We start from the raw sequence: 24,436 nt of genomic DNA on the forward strand, positions 1-24,436 counted from the left end.
TTAGCAGAAAAAAAATTTTAAATAAGTTTTACTGTTTAGCATATTGGAGTGCAAGGTTGGGATTGTCTATGACAGGAGTATATGGCTCACAGGCTCAGCTGACCTATTTTCTACTGAGGTACCTAGAAGACTAGAAAAAAAAGATTTTTTTTTCACTACTTCAGTATAGTTGCAACCTCTTAGCAGCCCAGATACCTTGGGAAGTTCTGCTCTCCAGAGTGACTAAGAAAACCCACCTAAAGCTCATATATTGATTGCCTTTCCCCCAGTCTACCTTCTCCTGAGGACACTCAAATATGTCACAACAATGGAAACTGAGTAGTGTGGGGTTTTTAGCTTAAAGTAAAAGAATGTGAATGATTTCTCACCCTCAACAGAAAAGGCATAAACTAACCTTTCCTGGAACTAATGTTTCAGACTTTGGTGCACACAGAGTTAGTTTCTGTATTTTCTGCAGTATCTTCTGGAACTGGACGCTGGCCTTTTGATTTTGAAGAAAATCCTTTGAAGACTGGGCATATGGGAATGTATTTCAGAAAGGCAGTCTCTTTTACCACACTCATCCCAATGGGGAAGTCATAGCTCTGGAGGCTGGCAGACGTCTCACTGTTGGCATGAGCTCCTGCTTTCCACTGGATCAGTCCGCGTTCCTCTGGGGTCCCTGGAAGAGTACAGTGGGTCACGTACCAGGGCCAGCAACCCTCTGCTACCACCCCTTCCCATAACCTAGTCTTGAGGCAGATTTCACAATCTAGTGCTTTGATTCTCAAATGTCTTTTGACCCTAAAAGGATTTGGGGAACCCTAAATGAGGCTTTTACTATGGAAGCAGTGTGCCCTGTTCTATTATGCTTTGTTACTTGTTCATTTATTTTTATAATTTTATTGGGAGCTTAGTGGTTTATAATACAGTGTTTGTTTTTTGTTTGTTTGTTTTTTTAGTTGCCACCAGGGCTGCTATCACTGGGGCTTGGTGCCTGCCTGCACAATGGCTGTTTTGTTTTGCTTTGCTTAACAGGACACATACAAACTGAGAGGGGAAGGGAAGATAGGGAAAGTGAAAGATACCTACAGAACTGCTTCACTGCTCATGAAGCTTCCCCCTTGCAGGTGAGGAATGGGGGCTCAAACCTGGGTCCTTGCACTTGGTAATGTGTGTGTGCACTTAAACGGTGCACTTCTGCATGACCCCCTACAGTGCAGTTGTTGGCACATAGACCTCATTTCTTTAAGACCTGTGGGGGGGGTGTATAAACATAAAAATAAATAAAAAACTTTATTGATAGGGCCAGAATATCACTCTGGTATATGTGATGTTGGGTCTAAACTCTGGACCCCATACTTAAGTCCAACACTCTAGCCACTGTGCCACCTCCTGAGCCATTGTACAAAATTTTATAGAAGATGAAGCTTTAGTCCCTAAATTCAGTCCCCAGCACCACCATATTCTAGACCTGAGTGATGCTACAGTCTCTTTCAGTGTTGAAGAAGGAAGGGGCAACCTGGAAATTGACTCAGATACAGCACAATGCTCCAGTTCTTCCACAATTTCACTTCTCGTGAGTAAATAAAATATTTTAAAATAGTAAGGTTGGGGGGGGGAGAGGTAGCATAATGGTCATGCAAATAGATTCTAATGTTTGAGACTCCAAGGTCCCAGGTATTGATCAACCCACTGCACCACCATAAGCCAGAACTGAGCAGTGCCTTGGAAAAAAAGAAAAACAAGGCTTAACTGTCAATCTAATATGGAGCTATTATATGCAGAGATCATAGAGTCAGATGAGTGCCCAGACTTTACTGTGCTGCCATGAAGGTCTATTTTGAAACATTATAATCAATGTTAATATTTAATATTACTCCATATTTTAAAATTAAACTAATTTTTATAATGCTAACCTCAGGGAATCAAGCTAAGTAAACCAGTTGTTGGTAGGAATACATATATAAATTCTTCAAGTGTAAGGGAGGTGTGCATGAGATCTCTTGAGTTTTTTTTCCACAAAAGAACTGGAGTTGACTTAAGACTGACACAGTAGTGGTCCAGGAGGTGGCTCAGTGGATAAGACATTGGATTCTCAACCACGAGGTCCCTAGTTCAATCCCTGGCAGCACATGTACCAAAGTAATACCTAGTTTTTTTTTCTCCTCTCTTTCTCATGAATAAATAAATAAACTTGGAAAAAGAGAAAAAAAAGACTGATACGGAAAATCTATTCAAGTAAGATTTCCATGTACTGATGACTCGGGCTGATAACCCTGTGGGTGACTGTGCAGGGTATCCTGAGACCACTTTACATTGGCTAGCTTCCCCTTAGCAACACCAGGGTGTCTGAAAGTTCAGTTTATTTCAGCTCATTATTTCTCTCTACAGAGAGAATAGCACCAGATCCTTCAGGTTAACAGTGTCCCAAGATCTCTCCAGGTTCTGGTAGCAAGCCCCAGACACTTAACCTGTGCTATAAATCCTTAGCACACCCCAAGATCCATAAGTTTGTTAGAGCAGCTAGCTCACAGAACTTAGGAAACTCACTCACCTGGTTACCAATTTTTATTACAAAGGACATAATTCAGCAACAGTTAGATGAAAGTGATGCATAAGGCAAAATATGGAAAAAGCTTGGAGCTGCTGTGCCCTCTCCAGATGTACCACTTTTCCCCAGGTCATGTGTCCATCACTAAGAAGTTCTCCAGAACTTTGGTTTTAGGAAGGCTATATAGGTATGATTGATTAAATCAGAAAGGGGATGTCTGACCAGCAGGCTCTATCATTTGGTCTGGTCTTGCCAAGGCTACCAGAGATAGATAAAGGACCTTGGTTCAAGCCTTTTGTTCCCACCTATGGGAAGGAAGCAAACCCTTCATGATCAGTGGAGCAGTGCTGCAGGTGTCTCCCTCTCTCCTCTTGATCTTTTCTGTCTCTCACCTTCTACTCAAAAAGGAAAGAAAAAAAAGACCACTGGGAAATGGTGGAATCATGTAGGCACTGAGCCCAGCAATACAACCTTGGTGGCAAAAAATAATTCCATAAATCTGGGAGCTTTTTTCATAACAACATTAAGTGCTGATTTTTTTAAGTTGGTAATTTTTTTTAAAAAGCAGAGCACTGGTCAGCTCTGACTTATGGTGGGGCTGGGGATTGAATCTAGGACCTCAGAGCTTCAGGCAGTAATTCTATATTTAGTATGGCCTGACAGAGGAAGAGAAGAAGAAGAAAAAAAAAAAGACTCCCCATCCCTGGATTGGCTGTTGGTGATTTAATTCAACTTCCAGTTCAGGTGGAACTGTAAGTTTCTTTTTTTTTAAGGTTTTATTTATTTATTAATGAGAAAGACAGGAACAGAGAGAAAGAATCAAACATCACTCTAGTACATGTGCTGCCAGGGCTTGAACTCAGGACCTCAAGTATTAGAGTCTAATGCTTTATCCACTGTGCCACCTCCTGGACCACATGGAACTGTTAAGTTTCAATCCTGAATCATGTAGTAGGTTTTCCCTGGCAACCAGACCCCTTCTTTTTTTTAATATTTATTTGTTTATTCCCTTTTGTCGCCCTTGTTTTATTGTTGTAGTTATTAATGGCACAGGACTGGTGTCTGGCCACCACCCTCATCACTGCCTGGACACAGCAGAACCACTCTTGCGCTACAGGTTGGTCAGCCTGCACTCCGCATTCCCTACCTACATTGCCCTCTCTGCTTCTCTAGGTCATTTCTTCCATCTTTTTTAGTTTTGTCCTTTCTTAAAATTTATTTTCCCTTTTGTTGCCCTTGTTGTTTTTCATTGTTGTTGTTGTTGTTGTTATTGATGTCGTCGTTGTTAGATAGGACAGATAGAAATGGAGAGAGATGAGGAAGACAGAAGTGGAGAGAAAGACATGCACCTACAGACCTGCCTCACTGCTTTTGAAAAGACTCCCCTACAGGTGGGGAGCCAGAGGCTCGAACTGGGGTCCTTACGCTGGTCCTTGCGCTTTGCACCACTTGCACTTAACCTGCTGCTTTATCACCTGACTCCCTTTTCCATCTTTTTTTGACTCAAGCCATCTAGTCTCGTGCAGAAAGCCCAGCAGGTTACTATAATTCCAGGCTCATAAATTTTAATGGTGCTGGGGATTGAACCTGGGACCTCAGAAACTCAGGCATAAAAGTCTTTTGCAGGGAGTCGGGTGGTAGTGCAGCTGGTTAAGCATGGTGGTGCAAAGCACAAGGACTGGTGTAAGGATTCCGGTTGGAGCCCCCGGCTCCCCACCTGTAGGGGAGTCGCTTTACAGGTGGTGATGCAGGTCTGCAAGTGTCTTATCTTTCTCTCCCCATCTCTGTCTTCCCCTCCTCTCTCCATTTCTCTCTGTCCTATCCAACAAGGACGACATCAATAACAACAATAATAACTACAACACTAAAACAAGGGCAACAAAAAGGAATAAATTTTTTTAAAAGTCTTTTGCATAATCAGTTTGCCATTTCTCCAGCCTCTTTCTCTGTTATTTTGTTTCCTCTCCCACCCCAATTCCTCTCCCCCTGCCATTTTCCTCCTTCCTTTTCTTAGAAAGGGGGAGAATCACCAGGATCCAAGTCAGGGTATCCTAGGATTCCCCTGTACAATGGACCTACCTCTCTAATAGACCCCTCTTTCCACCATCACTAGTCACCTCCATCAGAAATGACATCATAAGCCCTTTCAAGGGGCTTCCCAGGACCTTGCCCTCACTAAAAACTAGCAATGGTAGGGACTGCTCCACTTTCTGAAGGGAGGCTGGGTCAGCATACTCTGCCACTCAAGGAAGACTGGTCCTGAAATGGTACAGTCTAGAATGTTCCCAGCTGTGACCATGGACTGTAAGCTGAGTGACAGGGACTCAAAGGTTATACAGGCGCCTGTGCTAAATGGGTCAGATTGATGTAGACAGTTTACTGTATTTGTATATTTTCTTCAAGTTTGGGAGCAACTGCCATAATCCAGCTTTCTATTTCTATGCTCAACTCAGACTATATCTTCCAAGACTATTTTTAGCCCACCTCCATGTTAATTATCAAGCTCAAGCAAAAACTAAAATCATGGGCCCCAAGGAACTTACTCTCTGTCCTATCCAACAACAACAACAACAAAGGCCACCAGGAGCAGTGGATTCATAGAGCAGACCCTAGTGATAACCCGGGAGATGAAAAAAAAAGAAAAGAAAAGAAAAAATAGAGGGGCAAGTATAGATTAGATAGACAGACAGTTATAGAAATAATAGTCGGGAGCCGGTAGTGGCGCAGCGGGTTAAGCGCACAAGGCACGAAGCTCAAGGACCGGCAGAAGAATTCTGGTTCGAGCCCCCGGCTCCCTACCTACAGGGGAGTCGCTTCACAGATGGTGAAGCAGGTCTGCAGGTGTCTATCTTTCTCTCTCCCTCTGTCTTCCCCTTCTCTCTCCATTTCTCTCTGACGACAGCAATAACAATAATAACGATGATAAACAAGGGCAACAAAAGGGGAAAATTTTGTTTTTAAATCAAATAAAGATAATAAGAAAAAATAGTCAACCCATATCTGTGACATTGGGAGAATCAGTGCAGTTTCCAATGGAGGAAATGGGTATACAGAATATTGATGGGAATGGTGTAGAATTGTACCTATTATTTTGTAAATCACTAATTAAAATAATTTTAACATGCTGTACTGGGGATCACATTTAAGACCTCCTACTTTTATTTATTTTTGCCTCCAGGGTTATCACCAAAGGTCACAGAGTCAATCCCTTTTATTTTAAATATATTTACTTATTTATTTTGTCTCCAGGGTTATCGCTAGGGCTTGGTGCCTACACTATGAATTCACTGTTCCTGGAGGCCATTTTTCCCATTTTGTTGCCCTTGTTGCTATTCTGTTGTTGAATAGGATAGGAGAAATAGAGAGGGAGTGTGAAGCCAGAGGAGGTGGAGAAAGACATCTACAGACCTGGTTCACCGCTTGTGAAGTGACCTCCCCTGCAGGTGGGGAGCCTGAGGCTCAAACTGGGATCCTTACACTGGTCCCTGCACCTCGGTCATGTGCACTTAACCTGCTGCACTAACACCCAACCCCCTATTTTTATTTATTTATTTATTACTGGATAGAGACAGACAGAAATTGAGAAGGGAGTGAGAGATAGAGAGGGAGACACCTGCAGCATTGCTTCACCACTCTTGAAGTTTTCCTCCTGCAGGTGGGGACCAGGGGCTTAAACCTGGGTCCTTGCACACTGTAATGTGTGTGCTTAACCAGGTGCACCACCATCTGACCTCATACGTTCAATATCTAGCACTACTATAAGCCAGAGTTGAGCAGGCTCTGGAGGAAAGAAATTAAAAAGTAGGGAGTCAAGCAGTAGCACAGTGGGTTAAGCACATGTGGCACAAAGTACAAGGACTGGCTCAAGAATCTCGGTTTGAGCCCCCTGCTCCCCACCTGCAGGGGAGTCACTTCACAGATGGTGAAGCAGGTCTGCGGGTGTCTATCTTTCTCTCCCCCTCACTGTCTTTCCCTCCTTTCTCCATTTCTCTCTGTCCTATCCAACAATGACGACACCAGTAACAACAATAACTACAACAATAAAAACAAGGGTAACAAAAGGGAAAAATAAATATAAAATATATATCAACAAAAAGTAAAATCTGTACACATTATAACTTTACCCCTCTCACTCTGATTGTTGAGGGGTTTTTTTTGTTTGTTTGTTTTGTTGTTTTTGTTTTTACTAGAGTACTACTCAGCCCTAGCTTATGGTGGTGCATGGGATTGAACCTGGGACTGAAGTTTCAGACATGAGAGTCTCTTCATAGCCATTATGCTATCTACTCCTGCCCCTCTCACTTCTGTTTCCTCATCTGAAATGACACTGATGGTCTCTTCCTTATAGGATAGTTCTTGAAGATGAGACAATTAGTTCAATGCCTGACCCACACAGTAGGTGTTCGAGCAGCTTACTACATTTAATTATTTTTATTTTTATTTTTTTAATATTTATTTTATTTATTTATTCCCTTTTGTTGCCCTTGTTGTTTTATTGTTGTAGTTATTATTGTTGTTGTCATTGTTGGATAGGACAGAGAGAAATGGAGAGAGGAGGAGAAGACAGAGAGGAGGAGAGAAAGATAGACACCTGCAGACCTGCTTCACTGCCTGTGAAGCGACTCCCCTGCAGGTGGGGAGCCGGGGTTCGAACCAGGATCCTTATGCCGGTCCTTGTGCTTTGCGCCACCTGCGCTTAACCCGCTGCGCTACAGCCCGACTCCCACTACATTTAATTTTTATAGATTTACTAGACATATAATGTACATCAGAAGGATTCTGAGGTACTCCATGAAATATCCTCCATGATTTTTAAAAAAAAAATTTATTTATTTATTCATGAGAAATATAGAAGGAGAGAGAGAGAGAGAAAGCACCAGACATTTCTCTGGTACATGTGCTGCTGGGGATTCAATTCAGGACCTCACGCTTGAAAGTCCAACGCTTCAACCACTGCACCACCTCCCAGACCACCCATGGTTTCTTGAAAAAGCCCTGATACCAGAAAATGTTAGGGGCTTGTCTAGTAGCCAGTGTGACAAGCTGCTACCCAGATAAAATTGTCTTACTCTAAAACAAAGGACCTCTTGACCCTTATGACTATCAAAAAATGGAGTGGGAGCAACTCAGGAATGACTCTGCCCACCCACTTCAAGACCTATGGGGCTTGTTGGTTCCTCTGAAGCTCCAGCCAACAGGCACTCCACCAACCTAGCTGTTGTTTCTCTCTGCAGGGCCTGCACCCATCACTGAACATCGTCAAAACAGCCTGGGCTCAGGACTCATCTACTGGAATGCATGAGTCCAGCCTAGCTCTGTTTCCCTCCCAGGGCTGACCTGTACCTGGTACGGTGTTGTCCAGAATGAATGCGAGGCATCCACCCACAAACATCTCTGTGGTCAGCAGCACAGTCAGAATCTGATCCACTTCAGGAACACCTGTGGAATAAGCCAAGTGTTAGTGGGTGTCCTAGAGTTGGGGACTTTCTCCCCACTTATGCACACATGGAGAGGGTAGGGTTCAAACCTTTGACTTTCAAGGTTATCAGAACCTCTGCCTTTCCCATCCTTGGAATCAAATCCCAGTTTTGCCAGTTGCTTCATGCTGTCTTGGAAGAAAGCATATAATCTGAGCCTCACTTTTCTTATCTGTAACAGAGACTATAATTATCTGTCTCGTGGAACTTGTGGGAAAAATATTTTTAAAAGATTTATTTGGGGGGGGGGGGAGAACCAGAGTGTTATCCACTGTGCCATGTCCCTGGCCACAAAACTTGTAAAAATTAAATGAGTGCAGGTAAAGCTCAACACCTGTCCACAAAGTCTTAGAAGAGCTGTTAATTAGCCTCTTAGCAGCTGATTAATATCCAGAGTTGGGCAGCATTGCGGCTCCAGAGAAGTGAAATATGAGGAAAGGGGCTGTGCTCAGTGGGGCAACCACACCTTCCCCGCCTTGGGACACACAGACGCACCTGTGTTGATGGCACCGGGGTTGGAGTCCAGGTAATTTGGCAGCGTGAGCCCGAAGAACATGGAAAATCCGAGCACGAAGAGGTTGCGGGAGGAGTTCATGTCCACAAACTGCAGGTTGGACAGTCCCACAGCCGTAATCATGCCTGAGGGCGCAGGAGAACCGCATGCAGCCTGGCGTGAGGGGCGTTGGCTCCACCACCCCCAGACCTCACAGCAACCCTGGGACCATGCAGCGACACTCACCGAACAGGGTGCAGAACATGCCTCCCAGGATGGGGTCAGGGAGCGAGGCGAAGAGGGCGGTGAACTTGCCAATAGTGCCTAGGATCAGCATGATGCCCGCGCCATACTGCACCACTCTCCTACTGCCCACCTGCGGGAGCGCCAGAACCCCCACGATGCCAGGCGGGACAAAATGGGGGCGGGGCTAAATATGAGCCTGGCCGCCCTGTGGGCGGGGTTACTGCAGAGGGCGGGTTAGCTCTGGAGGGGGATATGAGGGTGGGGCTGGGGCTGGGCGCGACCAGGTCAATTGAAAGAGGCATAATTGAATCTTGGGCTTGAGAAGAACTAAGTACCGGTACAAGGCTCCTGGTTGGAGCCCCGGGCAACCCACCTGCAGGGGTGTCGCTTTACAAGCGGTGAAGCAGGTCTGCAGGTGTCTATCTTTCTCTCCCCCTCTCTGTCCTCTCCTCCTCTCTTGGTTTCTCTCTGTCCTAGCCAACAACAATAACAGCAATAGCAACAACGATAATAATAACAAGGATAAACAACAAAGACAACAAAAGGGAAAAAATAGCTCCCAGGAGCAATGCAGGCATGAGCCCTAGCGATAACCCTGGAGGCAAAATATATAATGTTTAAAAATTTTAGAAAAAAAATCTTTAGAGCAGAGGGTAGATAGTATAGTGGTTATGCAAAGCGAGTCTCATGCCTGAGGCTCCAGGTTCAATCCCGTACCATAAACCAGAGCTGAGTAGTGCTCTCATAAAAACAAACAAACAAAACAAAACCTTTCATACCTGAGGCTCTGAGATGCTAAGATCTATCCCTGATACAACCAGAAGAAGCCAAAGCTGGGCAGTGTTCTGAAACTAACAAGAAGACTAACAGGAAGTGGAGCAGTGAATGAGGGGTTGCTCCCTCAAGCCTGAAGTCCCGAGTTTGATTCCTGGCAATGCATGTTCAATACAGATGTTCTGGTTCTACCTCTCTCTCTCTCTCTCACCAGTCAATATTTCTATCTATCTATAGATAGATGTATGAAGTGGGAGTGGGTGCTAGAGAGTGTATGGACCTAGGCTAAGGCTAAAGTGGGGACTGGCTGGGGGTGGGACCTGTGGTACTAGGAAAGGATTCCAGGCTTTGTGTTCCTTGGCCTCATCCTAGTACCTTGGTAATCCCCAGGACTCCAATGTTGGGACTGGATGAGGTGGACCCGTTGCCTGTGCCCAACAGTCCTGCAATAATGCAGCAGATGCCTTCTGTGAAGATGCCCCTGTAAGGAATAGGTGTTTTGGGGAAAGAGGTCCAGCCCTATACCCATTTTGCATTCGACCCCCCCCCACCCCCTTCATTGCTCCCCTTGAAGGGAAGGGGAGGTGCCTATCTGTAGGTGCCTATCCACTCCAGGCCAGAGGTAGGTCTGAGAGCCCAGGTCCCAAGCATTCATCCCTTGGGTGTTTCTGAGCTTCAATTTCCTCATCTGTGACAAGTGGATAATAAGGGCACCTGCCTCACAGAGTCATTTGCAGATTATCTGAGAGAAGGCAAACCCAGTCTGAGGCATGTGGAAGGTTACCAACAACCAGCTCCCCTCAGACTTCATTACCTCCTCAATTATTGGAACGCTTTGTGTGCCAAAAACTCTCCTGAGCAAGGGGAATGAGATCTGGAGGGCATTAGCAACTTGTCCCAGTCCTTACCTCTAGGGCTCTACCCTGTCTCTGCCTTTGCTTCCTGAGTGGCCCTGAAGGGAATCTGGCATTGGGGAAGGCAGGTGGGCATACCTGTTGATGGCATGTACTGGAGGGGGTGGTGCGCCTGCCAGTCGAGCACAAGCATAGTAATCTCCGACGGACTCAATGATGCCTGCTAGTGTGGCACTGAACATTCCCAGGACAGCAGCTGCAGTCACTGTGGGCAGGCCCCATTGACCTGGAGGGAGGAGATGGAACATGGATGCAGCACCCCAGGGTACAGGCAAGGAGTAGGGAAGTAGTACTTGAGTGAAGCAGGGAACAAGGGATGTGCAAAGGGATCTCAAGCTAGAGAGGGAGGTGTAGGCACTAAAGCTCATTTGGGTTTTCTCAGTATTCTGAAGCTAGGGTGTGGCTTTGTCTGGGTTCAACACCACTCTGTCTGAAACACTATGAATGCACTGGGAGTACTGATCTTATTATATTGTCTGGATTGGGAAGATGGGGTCACGAGTGTCCATTAGAGGCAAAGGGACCCAGGTAGGGTTGCTCACAGGGGTAAGGGATTCGGATCCAGGGTGCAATAGACATGATGTCCCCTCGGGCGTCCGTTCGGGCCTGGAAGCCATAGGCTGTAGGGTCTTTGGGCAGCACATCCGTCAGAGTGAGGATATAACAGAGCAGCCACACAGTCATGATGGCCAGCACGATCTGGAGCAGGATAGGGCGAGGAATGTGCTGAGGATAGTGGTGGTCTCAGTCCAGGCTTACCAACCCCAGACTTGGCTGTAGCCCTAACACAGAACCCACCCCACACCTGCTCCAGCCCCTGGGTAAGACTCATCCTGTTTTCTAGCTCCCCTGCTGCCCCGATCTGTTGGCCCCCTATGGCCACACCGTTGGTCTTATACACAGATGTAGCCTCTGCTGCCCTAGTCCCAGCTCCAGCAACTCACAGGAAACATCTTGAAGATCTGGAGGCGGAAGAGAGTGAAGCCCTTGCCAAAACGGTAGACAGGCAGCAGGAAGGTGAGGTTGCGCAGGTACTGGGAGAAGAGGATGATCAGGAGAATGGAGCTGGGGGCAGAGGCAGAAGGAGGTGATAGCTGGTAGGCCTGCTTGGGGTGGGGCATGAAGAGGGTAAGGGGGTAGGACTGGGAAAGGTACCCACTCACCAAGCTGAGATGCCCCAGTGGGAACCAGCACGGTCACCAGCAGCTTGGAAGACAGACAGACCAATGAGGGAGACAGTAGGAGTGACTGTGAGAGGCCCAATGTAGCTCAACAGGGCTCCAGGGAGCCCTGTCAATCCAATCAGTACCTCCACTATACTGGACACTATGATTGCACCTTGGACCTAGAAGGAAGGCAGAGATCAACTATCAGTCATTATGTCAGGGGGCAGGAGAAAACTTATCCTGTAGAGCACACACTTTACCATGTGTGAGGACCCAGATTCAATTCCCTGGCACCATGTATGATGGATACTATGATATGATACTATGATGGTGTCTCTCCCTCTCTGAATCTTTCTATCATATTTTTTTAGAAAAAGAAGAGTCCTTTGGGAGTAGGGAAATTAAAATTGTACATAATCAAAGCCCCAGTGTTCAAATAATAATAATAATTGTTATTATTACTATTAATGGGGTTGGGAAAATAAATAATTCCAGTAGTTTGCTGCTTTGCTGCATGAGCAACCCAGGTTCAAACATGACTCCCCCTGCATTGGAGGAAGATTTGTTGCTGTGGTCTCTTTCTCCATCTCTCTCGCACCCCTCTCTGCCTTGTATATCTCAAAAAATAAGTAAAGAGGGAGTCAGGTGGTAGCACAGCGGGTTAAGCGCAAGTGGCGCAAAGTACAAGGACCAGCATAAGGATCCTGCTTTGAACCCTTGGCTCCCCACCTGCAGGGGAGTTGCTTCACAAACGGTGAAGCAGGTCCTGCAGGTGTCTGTCTTTCTCTCTCCCTCTCTGTCTTCCCTTCCTCTCTCCATTTCTCTCTGTCCTATCCAACAATGACGACATCAATAACAACAATAATAATTACAACAATAAAACAACAAGGGTAACAAAAGGGAATTAATAAATATTTTTTAAAAATAAGTAAATAGAGGGCTGGGTGGTGGCACACCTGGTTGAGGCACATGTTACAGAGCGCAAGGACCCAGGTTCGAGCCCCTGGTCCCCACCTGCAGGGGGAAAACTTCATGAGTGGTGAAGCAATGCTGCAAGTGTCTCTCTGTCTGTCTCTCTCTCTTTCTATCACCCCCTTCCCTCTTAATTTCTTGCTGCCTCTATCAAATAAATAAAGATAATTTTTAAAAATTATAAAAAAATAGGGAGTTGGGCGGTAGCACAGTGGGTTAAGCGCAGAGCACAAGGATAACTACAACAAGGGTAACAAAAGGGAATGAATGAATAAATAAATAAATAAATAAATATTTTTTAAAAAAGTAAATAAGGGGCCAGGTGTTGGCGCTCCTAGTTGAGTGCAGTGCACAGGTTACAGTGCGAAAGGACCTAGGTTCAAGCCCCCAACCTCCACCTGCAGGGGGAACGCTCCACAAGTGGTGAAGCAGGGCTGCAGTTGTCTCTTTGTCTCTTTCTCCTACTTATTCACCCTCCTCTCAATTTCTGACTGTCTCTATCCAATAAATAAATAAAGAAACTTCTCATTAAAAAATAAGTAAATAAAATTAAAATATCCCGGGAGTCGGGCTGTAGCACAGCGGGTTAAGTGCAGGTGGCACTAAGCTCAAGGACCGGCGTCAGGATCCCGGTTCGAGCCCCCGGCTCCCCACCTGCAGGCAGGTCCCTTCACAGGCGGTGAAGCAGGTCTGCAGGTGTCTGTCTTTCTCTCCCCCTCTCTGTCTTCCCCTCCTCTCTCCATTTCTCTCTGTCCTATCCAACAACAGTAACATCAATAATAACTACAACACTAAAACAACAAGGGCAACAAAAGGGAATAAAAAAATAAAATAAATTTTAAAAAAATTAAAATATCCCCTGGTGGCCTCTAGGAGATGGACTGGAAGATATAGTACATGCCCTGGGTTCAAGCCCCAGCACTACATGGGAACACCATGGACAGCCTCAAGGAGTCCTTCATGAATGAGGGTGCAGTGCCTTGGTGTCTGTTCTTTCCTTCTCTCTCAGCAGTGGTTCTCACCCCCACTCAGCTCTCTCTTCAGGTCCCTTCTATCCACAGACACACCCACCTCTCTCATTCGTGGGTGCCAGATATGAGAGGTATTCAGGGGCAGAGTCCAGTTACCGTAGATCTCCTCTGTGGATAGAGATGGGGAACAGAGATGGGGGGGGGAAGCTGTTGTATGTGCACACGGATGTTGGACTCAGGCCAGGCACCTAGACTTCCTGGGTCCTGGTCCCCTAGCACAGACCCCAGAAGTATGCTCACCTTCTGGAGGACATTTCCATCTCTCTAGGGTCAGGATGGCTTTGGCTGGGACCAGAAATGCAAATGCGCTGGCCTGGAACAGTGGCAGCCTGGAAGGAGAGGATGGGATTGGGGGAACAGTGACTCAGAAGAGATACAGATGGGAAAGAAGGGCCCGAGACACAGCGAGACGAGGGCAGAGGCTGGACAGAAGGAAGTCATTGAGGGGCCAGACACAACTCAACATGTGGAGGGGGGCGGGTGGGAAGTGCTCAAGAGAAAAATTGGAGCCCTTTCCTTCTCCATACTAGCTCCTGCACTGGGAAGGACTACACACCCTCCTGTATCCAAGCTCCTCTGCTCCATAGCATACCACACACACACACACACACACACAAACACACACACTCTCTCTCTCTCTCAGGTGCCCTTTGACTACTCAGGTACATGGACTGGGGGACCGCAGAGGATGGAGCAGCGGAGCAGCCAGGGCACATGAAACCTTCCTCCTTGGGGCCAGGAGGTGGTACACCCAGTAGAGTGCACATGTTACCATGTACAGGAACCTGTGTTAAAGCCCCTGGCTGACCCCTCGCCCACCTGCAGGGGAGAAGCTTCATGGGCAATGATGCAGTGTTGCAGATGCCTCTCTTTCCCTGTCAATTTTCCTCTCAATTTCTCTGAAAAAATTTTCAATTTTTCTAAAAAGCATAGTCACCAGGAACATAGGAATCAGGTAGGTACTGAGTCCCAGTGATTACACTAGTGGCATAAAGAGAGAGAAAGAAAAAAGTAAGCAGGAGATAGCACAATGGCTATGCAAACAGATTCTCAAGCCTAAGGCTCCTAGGTCCCAGGTTCAGTCCCTCACACCACCATAAGCCAGAGCTGAGCAGTGCTCTGGTAAAGAGAGAGAAAGAGAGAGAGAGAGAGAGAGAGAGAGAGAGAGAGAGAGAGACACTAATGGGGAGCCGGGTGGTGGTGCGCTTGGTTGAGCACACTTGTTATAATGCACAAGAGCCCAGGTTTGAGCCCCCACTTCCCACCTGCAGGGGGAAAACTTTGCAAGTGGTGAAGCAGTGCTGTAGGTATCTCTCTGTCTCTCTTCCTCTGTATCACACCCTTCCCTCACAATTTTTGTCTGTCTCTATCCAATAAATAAATAAAGATAATTTAAAAGAAGAAATAAATAATAATAATAAGGCTGGGGATAGCACAGTGGTTATGCAAATAGATTTCATGCCTGAGGCTCAGATGTTCAATCCCCAGCACCACCACAAGCCAGAGCTGAGCAGTGCTCTGTATCTTTCTCCTTGTATCTCTCTTTCATTAAAAATAAATAAATAAATATGAATTTAAATAAGTAAAAAAAAAAAAAAGGAAGATTGCCTCCTCCTTGAGGAATTAAAACTGGGTGGGGTAGGATGGAAGCTTGCTCCTTCAGGGTGGGACCCTGGCTGCCATGCCTGCGTGTGAGGCTGGACTGGGAGAAGGGCAGCAGAGGCAGGGAGTAGCACTTTCTGTCCCAGTGGGTGGGTGCTTACCGGATGCCCAGGGTGGTCTGGATGAGGGTGGTGATGCCCACACAGGTGAAGATGGTGCCAATAAGCTGGCTGACCATGTGTTGATCTCGGCCCACACACAGCGCCTCAGCCAAGAGGAAGGGCACAGCGATGGTGCCGCTGAAGCATGTCAGGTAATGCTGGGTGGGGGAAAGCACATGAGGCAGGACCCAGGGAGCCCCCAGGAAAACAAGGTCACCCTTCCAGCCCTTGGGCTGGACCCACACTGCCAGGGGCAGGTGCTCATGTGGGAATGATCCTCCCACAGGGATTCCCAGAAAGCACTGCCCACACCTCTGTGGATCTTTAACTTGCCCCCATTCCTGTACTTCAGTGGAGTGAGGCTCCCCCTCCTTGAGTCTCCTAGGGCCTGGTCTCTCTCGGGCCCCTGGGATGTCACCTGCTTGGGGACATCACTGTTTTTGATCTTAAATCCAATTTCCTGTTACCCAAGATAATCTTGTGACCTGGGAGGGGACTGAAGACATGGCATGCATGCAGAGTAGGGGTGGGAAGAGGCTGGGGGGCCCACCTGGAAGCCGAGCAGGATACACAGATACCAGGGAGGCACGTCTTCAATCTTGTACAACATGTCATACTTGGGCGAGGACATCAGGGCATCTGGTGTGGCGGTCTCTGTTGAGCCCAGGGAATCATGCTGGGGGTAGTGGAGAGAAGTGGCTCAGGCTGGCCTGGTGGGACCAGCAATATCTGTGCTGCCCCAGAATCAACTAGGCAGCCCAAGTGGACTGTCAGCTCCTCAGAATGGGGTTCCCCAACCCATAGTTTGTCCACCAGTTAGGAGGACTTCAGCCAGCTGCCTCCTGAGCCCTCAGAAAGCCAGGAAGCTGGCATTCCAGCCAAGGGAGCACCGAGAGTTAGGAAGTGGTGGACAGGCCTTGCCGGGACTACTCTGGTCCTACCTCTGTCCTTTGGAGATCCTTGGGGTGTCTATGGTGGATCCCCAGTGGGCTCTAAGTTGGAGGCAGCCTGCCCCACAGCTGGAAGTTCCTTTATGCCTATTCTCAGCCCCTCCCCCAGTGGCCAGGTTCAGCCTAGGACAGTCACTTGTCTCTGTCCTTCCTGGGAGAAGGGCCACATAGATCCTCCAGCTTCCCCCCCTAATCCCTACCCATACCCCCACCCAGCTCACGCCCATCCCTCGGCACCTGTGTTGGGCCCTCGGGATCCTCCTGGGCCCTCATGCTTGGGGCACAGGTATGAGTAGTTCCTGAGAAGAAGAAGGGATAGTTTTACAAAGGCCAAGGAGGACTTTACTCGACACATCAGACATTGTTCGAAGTAAATCTGTAACCAGATCTCTGGCCCCTATTGCGAAAGGATAGGGTGGAGGTGAGGTATTAACTCCAACCATAATGGTAAAGGCCGCCAAGCTTTGGCCACCTTTACCTCCCTGGCACCCTCTCCCTGCTGCATTAGCCTGGGCCTGGCCCAGAACTGTCTTGGTTGCCAAGAGAGGGCCCGAGTTGGGGGGTGAGGAATAGTCCTGGAAGCTTACCAAGCCCTGGGTGAGGAGAGGTGGGAGGGGGGACTGAGTGCTTCTTCTGTGACTGAAAGTGGCTCTTCCCCGTATTAATAGCAGGTTAATTATTATCATTGTCATTATCATGCACATCATTAAGGAGTGATCTCATACCAAGCAATATGTATGTTCTGTGCCCCCCCCCCCCCGCCTAGATGTTATTAAGTTCTTCTACAGCTGAGGAAACATATTTAGGACTTGTCACCTGACCAAGGCCACACAGGTAGCTAGATCTGAGAAAACCATTCCTAAAATTCAGGTTGACCTCCACTTCAAGTTCATGCTGTAAATCATATATTAAATGTGAAAAGGAACTGCCTTCCCCTCCTCCTCCCTCTCTGCATCCCTAAGGCCCAGAACATAACAGACAGGCCCCTGTAGAAGGAGCTTCCAGGCTGACCTGGACTTACCCCTGTGCCCCCTCCTGTCGCTTGAAGCCAGGACTAGCTGTAGATCAGGGCGTGTGACTCAGTGCAAAATGAGAATGTGTGTTGTGTGTCCCTTCGTCCAAAAGTATTTTCTTTTTTTTTTAATTCTCACTAGGATTTTGTGCCCATGGAATCCCATTACCCCTAGTGGACTTCTCCTACTCCCTTAGTTTAAGATAGAGAGAGACAGGCTGGATGGTGGCACACCTGGCTAAGCACATACATTGCAATGCCCAAGGACCCCAGTTCAAATCCCTGGTCCCCTCTGTAGAGTGGAAGCTTCATGAGTGCTGAAACAATACTGCAGGTGTCTCTCTCTCTCCCTTTCCCTTTTACCCCTCAATCTTGTCTCTCTAAAAGAGAAAGAAAGGAGTCGGGCTGTAGCATAGCGGGTTAAGCGCAGGTGGCGCAAGTGCAAGGACCTGCGTAAGGATCCCGGTTCGAGCCCTGGCTCCCCACCTGCAGGGGAGTCGCTTCACAAGCGGTGAAGCAGGTCTGCAGGTGTCTCTCTTTCTCTCCCCCTCTGTCTTCCCCTCCTCTCTCCATTTCTCTCTGTCCTATCCAACAACAATGACATCAATAACAACAATAATAAAAAAACAAAGGCAACAAAAGGAAATAAATAAAAAAATAAATAAAAGAGAGAGAAGGTGTCCAGAGAAGGTAAGAGTGGGAAACCGAGGAGAGACCTCACAGCACCTATTGCTCCCACGTGGTGAAGAGGGCTCACTCAGATACTTATGCAAGGCATATTGTGTTCTCTACTGGGTGAGCTGCCTCCTAGCCCTCCAAAAGTATTATTTTAAAAATATTTTACTTATTTATTTTTAATGAAAGGGATACACAGAGAGAAAGATACAGGGAGAGAGATCAGAACACTGCTCAGCTCTGGCTTATGGTGGTGCTGGGGGTTTAACCTGGGACCTCAGAGCCTCAGGCATGAAAGTCTTCTGCAGAACCATTATGCTATCTCCCCAGCCCAGTATTATTAAGACAACAACAGCAGGGGTCAAGCAGTGGTGCACCTGGTTAAATACACACAGTATAGTATGCGAAGCCCCTAGTCCCCACCTGAAGGGGAAAGCTTCATGAGTGGTGAAGTGGTGCTGCAGGTATCTCTCTGTCTCATTCCCTCTCTATCTCCCCCTCTCCTCTCAGTTTATTTCTGTCTCTATCCAATAATAAGTAAATACATATATTAAAAATATATTTTAAAAAATGGCTGGGGAGATAGCATAGTGGTAATGCAAAAGTCTTTCATACCTGAAGCTCCAAAGTCCCAGGTTTAATCCCCAGCACCACCATAAGTCAGAGCTGAGCAGTGCTCTGTGCTCTCTGTGTTTCTGTCATTAAAAATAATAATAAATTAAATTAATATCATTTAAAAAAATACAACAACAGCAGAGCATTAATCTAGGTATGGGCCCTTTTGGATTCCACGTCATAAAGCCCACGAGGCCAGTCCCAGGTCCAGCCTGCCTCCCCCCTTGACTGTCTCCAGTTCTCCAGCTGGTGGGAGTTGCCTGGAGATCCAGGTCTCTAGATCTGTGCTCCCCTCTTCTGTTCCAACACTCCCCCACCACACACACTTACTTCTGTGCTGTGCCCATGGCCAGAACCTGGCCAGAGAGCCTGAGGGCAGGACCACTCTCCAACTGGGCAGCAGCTTCATGGCACAGCACAACTCCCTAGTTCAGTGCAGCCTCCAGCTCGTTCCTCTGTCCTCTCCTAGGCTGGTCTGTCCTCTCCTCTCCTTTTCTTGGCCCCTACTCCCAGGTTCCTGAAGTTGTCTGACCAGTTCAAAACCTCCACAACACCTTCCTCCCCACCCTTTCTTCCTTAGTCCTTCCCAAGGGGCTGTGGAGACAGCCACACCCTTATCACGCGCAACTGTAAGTAGAATTGTGGACACACAGTTCAAACATAACCACATGCCACCCACAAAGACAGCTAGCTGCAAGTGGCTTCATACGCACAGATGAACCCACAACACCCAGATTCTGATATGGAGCCTCTCTCTCTCTCTCTCTCTCTCTGCCTCCAGGGTTATTTCTGGGGCTTGGTGCAGGCACTAAGAATCCACTGCTCCTGGCAGCCATTTTTTTCATTTTATTGGACAGGACAGAAAAATTGAGAGAGGAAGGGAGATAGGAAGAGAGACAAGGGCAGGTGTAGATAGCATAATGGTTATACAAAGAGACTCATGTCTGAGGCTTCAAAGTCCCAGGTTCAATCCTTGCACCACCATAAGCCAGAGCTGAACAGTGCTCTGGTTTAAAAAAAAAAAAAAGAGAGAGAGACAGACAGACAGACAGACACCTGCAGACCTACTTTGCCTCTTGTGAAGTGTCCCCCTGCAGGTGGGGAGCGGGGGCTCGAACCACTTCGTACTATGTGTGCATAACCAGGTGTGCCACTGCCAGACCCTCTGTAGTATCTCTAAATCACCTCACACAAGCACAAGGTTACATAGGGCCACACCGTGGGGCTCCCGGCTTCACACCCCGTACTCAGATACTCCTTGAGAATTCAGCCTGTTCTCTGCCTAGTGCCTAGGGGTTCACTCCTGGGGTGAAGGTTGGGGAGGGGGCCTCAGGCCTGTGGGAGGACAGGTGATGGAATGTGGGGAGCAGTGCATCTCAGGAAAGCCAAAATGGCAGGGACCTGGCAAGGGCACCCAATTTCTCTAGCAGCCAACCTTCCCCCACCAGTATGGTCAAATTTCCTCAGTGCTGCCTGGACACAGGTGGGGTCTGGAGATCAGAATGTTTCTTAAGCAGCACACCTGCCAGAGTTTCCCGGGGCTCCTGGGGGGTCAGACACACAAAGGAAACTGTTCTCCAGAGCATTGCCCAAACCCAGGTAGGGCTCAGGTGGGGTGTATTTGTCCTTTTTTTTTTTTTTCTTTTTTTCCCACCAGGGTTATTGCTAGGGCATGGTGCCTGCATAACTATTGCAATGTTCCTGGTAGCCTTATTTTCTTTTTTCCAATAGAGACAGAAACAGAGAGAAGGGGGAGAGAGGGAGAAAAAGACCTTGAAGTTCCAACACTTGTGAAGTTTCCCCTTGTAGGTAGTGATCAGGGACTTGAACTTGAGTCCTCATGCATGGTGATTTGTGTGACCAGATACACTGCTGCTCAGCCCGTTTGCCCCTTGTTAAGGAAAAGGCTGCAGGTGAGAATTCCTGCAAAGTGCTGAAGATGCTGAACCCAGCTGATTCTAGGAACTCTGGTGTGCCGTCCAGGGTGGGCACCTGGGAGCTAACCACACCAACCAGGATGAGAGGCAGAGTGGGGAAAGTGAATAGCCATGGGTATAGACGAGTGTTCCAGGAGGGCTCTAGACATCATGGACGAGAGGAGCAGAGATGCACACGGAGTAGCTGCTAGTGAGTTTCCTTTTCTTGGATGATGGGCCCGGGGTTCTACTGTTCATATAACTTCATATAACTTAGGCCGAGTGGCTCATGTTTCCATCTGCCTCTAGCCACTCGCCTGATTTCCTGGATCTGGGTCTCTTGGTGTCTGGCAGGAACAAGTATCTTTCCTCCCAGCCCCACCCCAAGCACCAGTTGTAGAAAGAAGGATTGGAGGTTGTTAGTTTTTTTTTTTTTAAGCTTATTTATTTTTGGATAGAGACAAAGAAAATTTGAGGGAAGGGGGAGATAGAGAGGGAGACACCTGCAGCACTGCTTTACCGCTCATGAAGCTTCCACCCTGCAGGTGGGGACTTGGGGGCTTGAACTGGGATCCTTGTGCACTGTAACATGCGCGTTGTACTGTGTGTGCCACTTATTGGCCCCAGATGGTGAATTTTACTTGAGTCCAGAAGGGAAGGCATGGCCCCAGTGCCCCATACTTGAGGAGGGACAGGAAGGACAGCACAGAGAACAAGGCCTCCTAGCTCTTCAGAGACTTGCAGAAATGAATGAGCCCTCCAGGAAGACCTGCAGGCTTCAGTCGTGGGGCGGGAAAGGAGGGGCTTGTCTAGAGCTCCTCCCTTTCCTCTAGTGTTTCCTCCAAGCAGGCTCCCCGGGGGCCTTCACACAGCAGTGTCTCCAGACTCCCTTGGCCCTTTCGGTGAGCTTCATAGATCTGGTCTTCTCCAAACTCCCCCAGGTAGTGCAAGCAGGTCCTGGAGAGCCTAGGAGGCCAACAGGAACTTCAGATGCTGCTCAAATGCTGACAAGCCGCCCAGGCCTCCATCCCAACCCCACCTTCCTGTTACCACCTGGTGGGCCAGGGGCCCCCTGTGACCATCACGCTGATTCTTGGCTCTGGGCCCTCGTTAAGCCCTGGGCCCATGAGACGGTTCACCTGATTCACTTCTCGGACACCGTAGCTGGAGGAGAGAAAGGTTGCCTTAGCAGGAGTGCAATTATCAAGGACCCATCTCCATGACGCTGGGCACACTGGGCATTCACTGAGTTCAGAATCTGATCCTCCCTAATGAAGAGTAAAGGACCAAAAGAGGGAAGGCCCCTGGCCAAGGTCACACAGCCACTTTGTTTTCTGGTTACACCCTTTTACTTGCTCCCATCTCTGGAGCTAGAGCTGTAGTGAAGTATGTGTGGTGTGAGGGGGAGACTGGGCATCTCCACCCACAAGTCCTGTCCCTAGAAGAATGGGAAGGACATGGATTGCCAACTCACTCTTTCCAAGTCTGGGAGCAGCTCCTATCCAGGACATCTGTATACACTGACTCGCTTAGCACCCGTCGTCCTCCAGAGTCCAGTGAATGAAGTTTGGCCTCTGCATCTGCCAGATGCTGCCCCATCTGGAACAAGGAGGGCTTGGGAGTCAGGACTATAGGACTGCTCAGTGGGGGAAGGGGAGGACCGGAGTCTGGGTCTCTTGGGGACAGTGAGGTGGCAAGGGAGCCTTTCAAGCAGGAAGCACCTGTGAGGCAGGCTGGCAGGAGGCCAGAGGCAGGATCCACTTCCTAGGGAAGGGCAGCGGGTAGAAGACGCTGAAGTGGAAAGTTTGGCGCCTGTGCCTGGAAGCCTCCACCAGCACACATCTGCCCATCAGCATAAGCTATTTTAAGCCAAGAGAACAAGAAGAAAAAAAGTAGAGCCCAGTTTTCACTGACATGTGTACTCACAGGCCCATGCAGGCACTATGGAAGGCGAGTGTGTAAAGACAGATGTGTGTACCCACAGAGCCATACCCTCTACACACCCTCACACCCCAGGGTGCCCAACCATATTGGGGAAGGCAGTTCAGGCCTCAAATTGGGTCTAGAAAGGGAGGAATCTGGGAGGGCAGTCTAGTGATTCCCTGGGAGAATGTCTCAGGTTGCTCTCTGTTGGGCAAATGGGTAAACTAAGGCATGGAAGTGAAGATGGCTCAATGCTCAGGTGGGAATCTGAGAATAAAAACACAGCAATGGCACATGAGGTAAATGGAGGATCTGGCTCCAGAAAGGGTCTGGGTAGGTGAGCTTAGAGGAATGTGTGTTGGGGGACTCACCTGGTAGGCCACTACCCTGCATGCATCACAGCGAAAATGATCAGGCATGTGAGCAGAGTATCTCTCCTCCTCATCCAGGTTAGGGGCAGTTGCTGAGAGTGGCACCCTATCCATAAGGTCTCCTGGGATGCCCCGGGCCCTGAGCAGCAGCAGCAGCAGTAGCAGTGACAGTTGCATGGTCCCAGAGTCGGCTCAGTGAGCAGGGCTGTGACCGGACTGCAGATGTGCACAGTGCAGTGGGGCCCACCCCGGAACACTTGACCTGGACCAATGGGGAGCTTACACCTCACCCCTCACCCCTCCGGTTCTCTCCTTCCCATAGAAAGATGCCACATGTACATCTTCTGGTAGGACCCCTGGACCAGCTGATTCAGCTCCATTTCACAGATGTGTCAAGGAGAGGGGTCAGGATAAGAATGTGTGGGGGCTGCTACTTCCCATATTCTAGGAGAAGAGGTAGTCAGTTACTGTCTTCTTTATTCTGCCCTAGAGGACTTGAGACTCAGAGAGAGGCCATACTAAGACTAGAAACCAAGGATTGAGGAGACAGCATAATGATTATGCAAAAAGCTTTTCATGACAGAGTTGAACCGTGCTCTGGTAAAAATAAATAAAATTAAAAAATTGGAAACCAGTGGTCTGGGAGGTGGTGCAGTGGATAAAGCACTGTATGCTCAAGCATGAGGTCCTGAGTTCAATCCCTGGTAGCACATGTACCAGAGTGATATCTGGTTCTTCCTCTCTCTCCTCCTATCTTTCTCATTAATAAATTAAACAATTAAAAAAATTGGAAACCAAACTTGACAGCTACTTGACTACCAGGAGGAATGAGAACACAAGAGTGGTCAGAGTCCTTCCTTGGGAATCAAATTCACTATGGTTGGGGCACTACAGTGTATGAAAATGGTGGCACAGGGAGCCGCAGTAGCGCAGTAGGTTAAATACAGGTGGTGCAAAGCGCAAGGACAGGCATAAGGATTTCAGTTCCAGCCCCCGGCTCCCCACCTGTAGCAAGTCACTTCACAGGTGGTGAAGCAGATCTGCAGGTGTCTGTCTTTCTCTCCCCTCTCTGCCTTCCCCTTCTCTCTCCATTTCTAACCTACCCAACAACGACAACATCAATAACAACAACAATGTTAAAACAACAAGGGCAACAAAAGGAAATAAATAAATATCAAAGAAATAAAAAGTGGTGGCACAACCACCTGAGCATATATATTACCATGCACAAGGACCAGGGTTCAAGCCTTCGGTCCCCACCTATAGCAGGAAAGCTTCATGAGCAGAGCTGCAGGTGTCTCCCCATCCCCTCTGTTACTCTGAAGTAATTTTTTAATTAAAAAAAAAAAAAGGAAAGACATACATGAGGTAGGTAGCAAGATAGTTCTTCTAGGATGGTGCCTGCTTTGCCATGGACACAACCAGCCCCCACTGGACTGGAGGAAGTTTGGTGCTGTGGTCTCTCTCTCCCTCTGTCTCTTTCTGAAAATGCTGACCCTAATGATGACAAAAATCAAAGCAAAAAAAGATGCACACGATCCCTTCCCTGGTCCCTAGGTTTTTCTCACCCAGGTTTATACCCCAGAATGGAAAGACTTGGTAGCA

General features: G+C 48.0%; 2 protein-coding genes across 6 annotated transcripts in view; both read right to left on the bottom strand.

Annotated features, from left to right (window-relative positions):
• SLC23A1 (solute carrier family 23 member 1) overlaps nt 1-19,104 on the bottom strand; it is a 37,243-nt gene extending 18,139 nt beyond the window's left edge. For 2 of the 4 annotated variants that reach the window (XM_060179176.1, XM_007517540.3), the window contains exons 1-15: nt 18,952-19,104; nt 16,557-16,618; nt 15,920-16,045; nt 15,370-15,527; nt 13,847-13,935; nt 13,647-13,714; nt 11,601-11,782; nt 11,382-11,502; nt 10,980-11,136; nt 10,516-10,663; nt 9,899-10,004; nt 8,750-8,879; nt 8,506-8,649; nt 7,877-7,972; nt 395-661 (exon numbers count right to left, since the gene is read on the bottom strand). In XM_060179176.1, the coding sequence (XP_060035159.1) occupies nt 414-661; nt 7,877-7,972; nt 8,506-8,649; nt 8,750-8,879; nt 9,899-10,004; nt 10,516-10,663; nt 10,980-11,136; nt 11,382-11,502; nt 11,601-11,782; nt 13,647-13,714; nt 13,847-13,935; nt 15,370-15,527; nt 15,920-16,045; nt 16,557-16,618; nt 18,952-19,030 (1,914 nt within the window). In that variant the 5' untranslated portion in view covers nt 19,031-19,104 and the 3' untranslated portion in view covers nt 395-413. Of the gene's footprint in view, nt 1-394; nt 662-7,876; nt 7,973-8,505; nt 8,650-8,749; nt 8,880-9,898; nt 10,005-10,515; nt 10,664-10,979; nt 11,137-11,381; nt 11,503-11,600; nt 11,783-13,646; nt 13,715-13,846; nt 13,936-15,369; nt 15,528-15,919; nt 16,046-16,556; nt 16,619-18,621; nt 18,702-18,951 lie in introns of all 4 variants that reach the window. The other 2 variants (XM_060179181.1, XM_060179185.1) reach the window with 2 other exon arrangements.
• A 1,674-nt stretch (nt 19,105-20,778) lies between these two features.
• Nucleotides 20,779-24,098, bottom strand: MZB1 (marginal zone B and B1 cell specific protein). Of its 2 annotated transcripts, none has more exons than XM_060179200.1 (4): nt 22,832-24,098; nt 22,012-22,151; nt 21,591-21,701; nt 20,779-21,503 (listed from the first exon to the last, which is right to left on the bottom strand). In XM_060179200.1, exons 1-4 carry the CDS (start codon nt 23,006-23,008, stop codon nt 21,347-21,349), a joined length of 585 nt encoding a protein of 194 aa, XP_060035183.1. In that variant the 5' UTR covers nt 23,009-24,098; the 3' UTR covers nt 20,779-21,346. The 2 variants fall into 2 exon arrangements, with proteins under 2 accessions (XP_060035183.1, XP_007517600.1); XM_007517538.3 differs by having other exon boundaries at nt 20,823-21,503; nt 22,012-22,136; nt 22,832-24,086.
• Nucleotides 24,099-24,436: the final 338 nt, after the last annotated feature.

The sequence above is a fragment of the Erinaceus europaeus genome, chromosome 2, assembly GCF_950295315.1.
Source record: "Erinaceus europaeus chromosome 2, mEriEur2.1, whole genome shotgun sequence".
Classification (NCBI taxonomy): Eukaryota; Metazoa; Chordata; class Mammalia; order Eulipotyphla; family Erinaceidae; genus Erinaceus; species Erinaceus europaeus.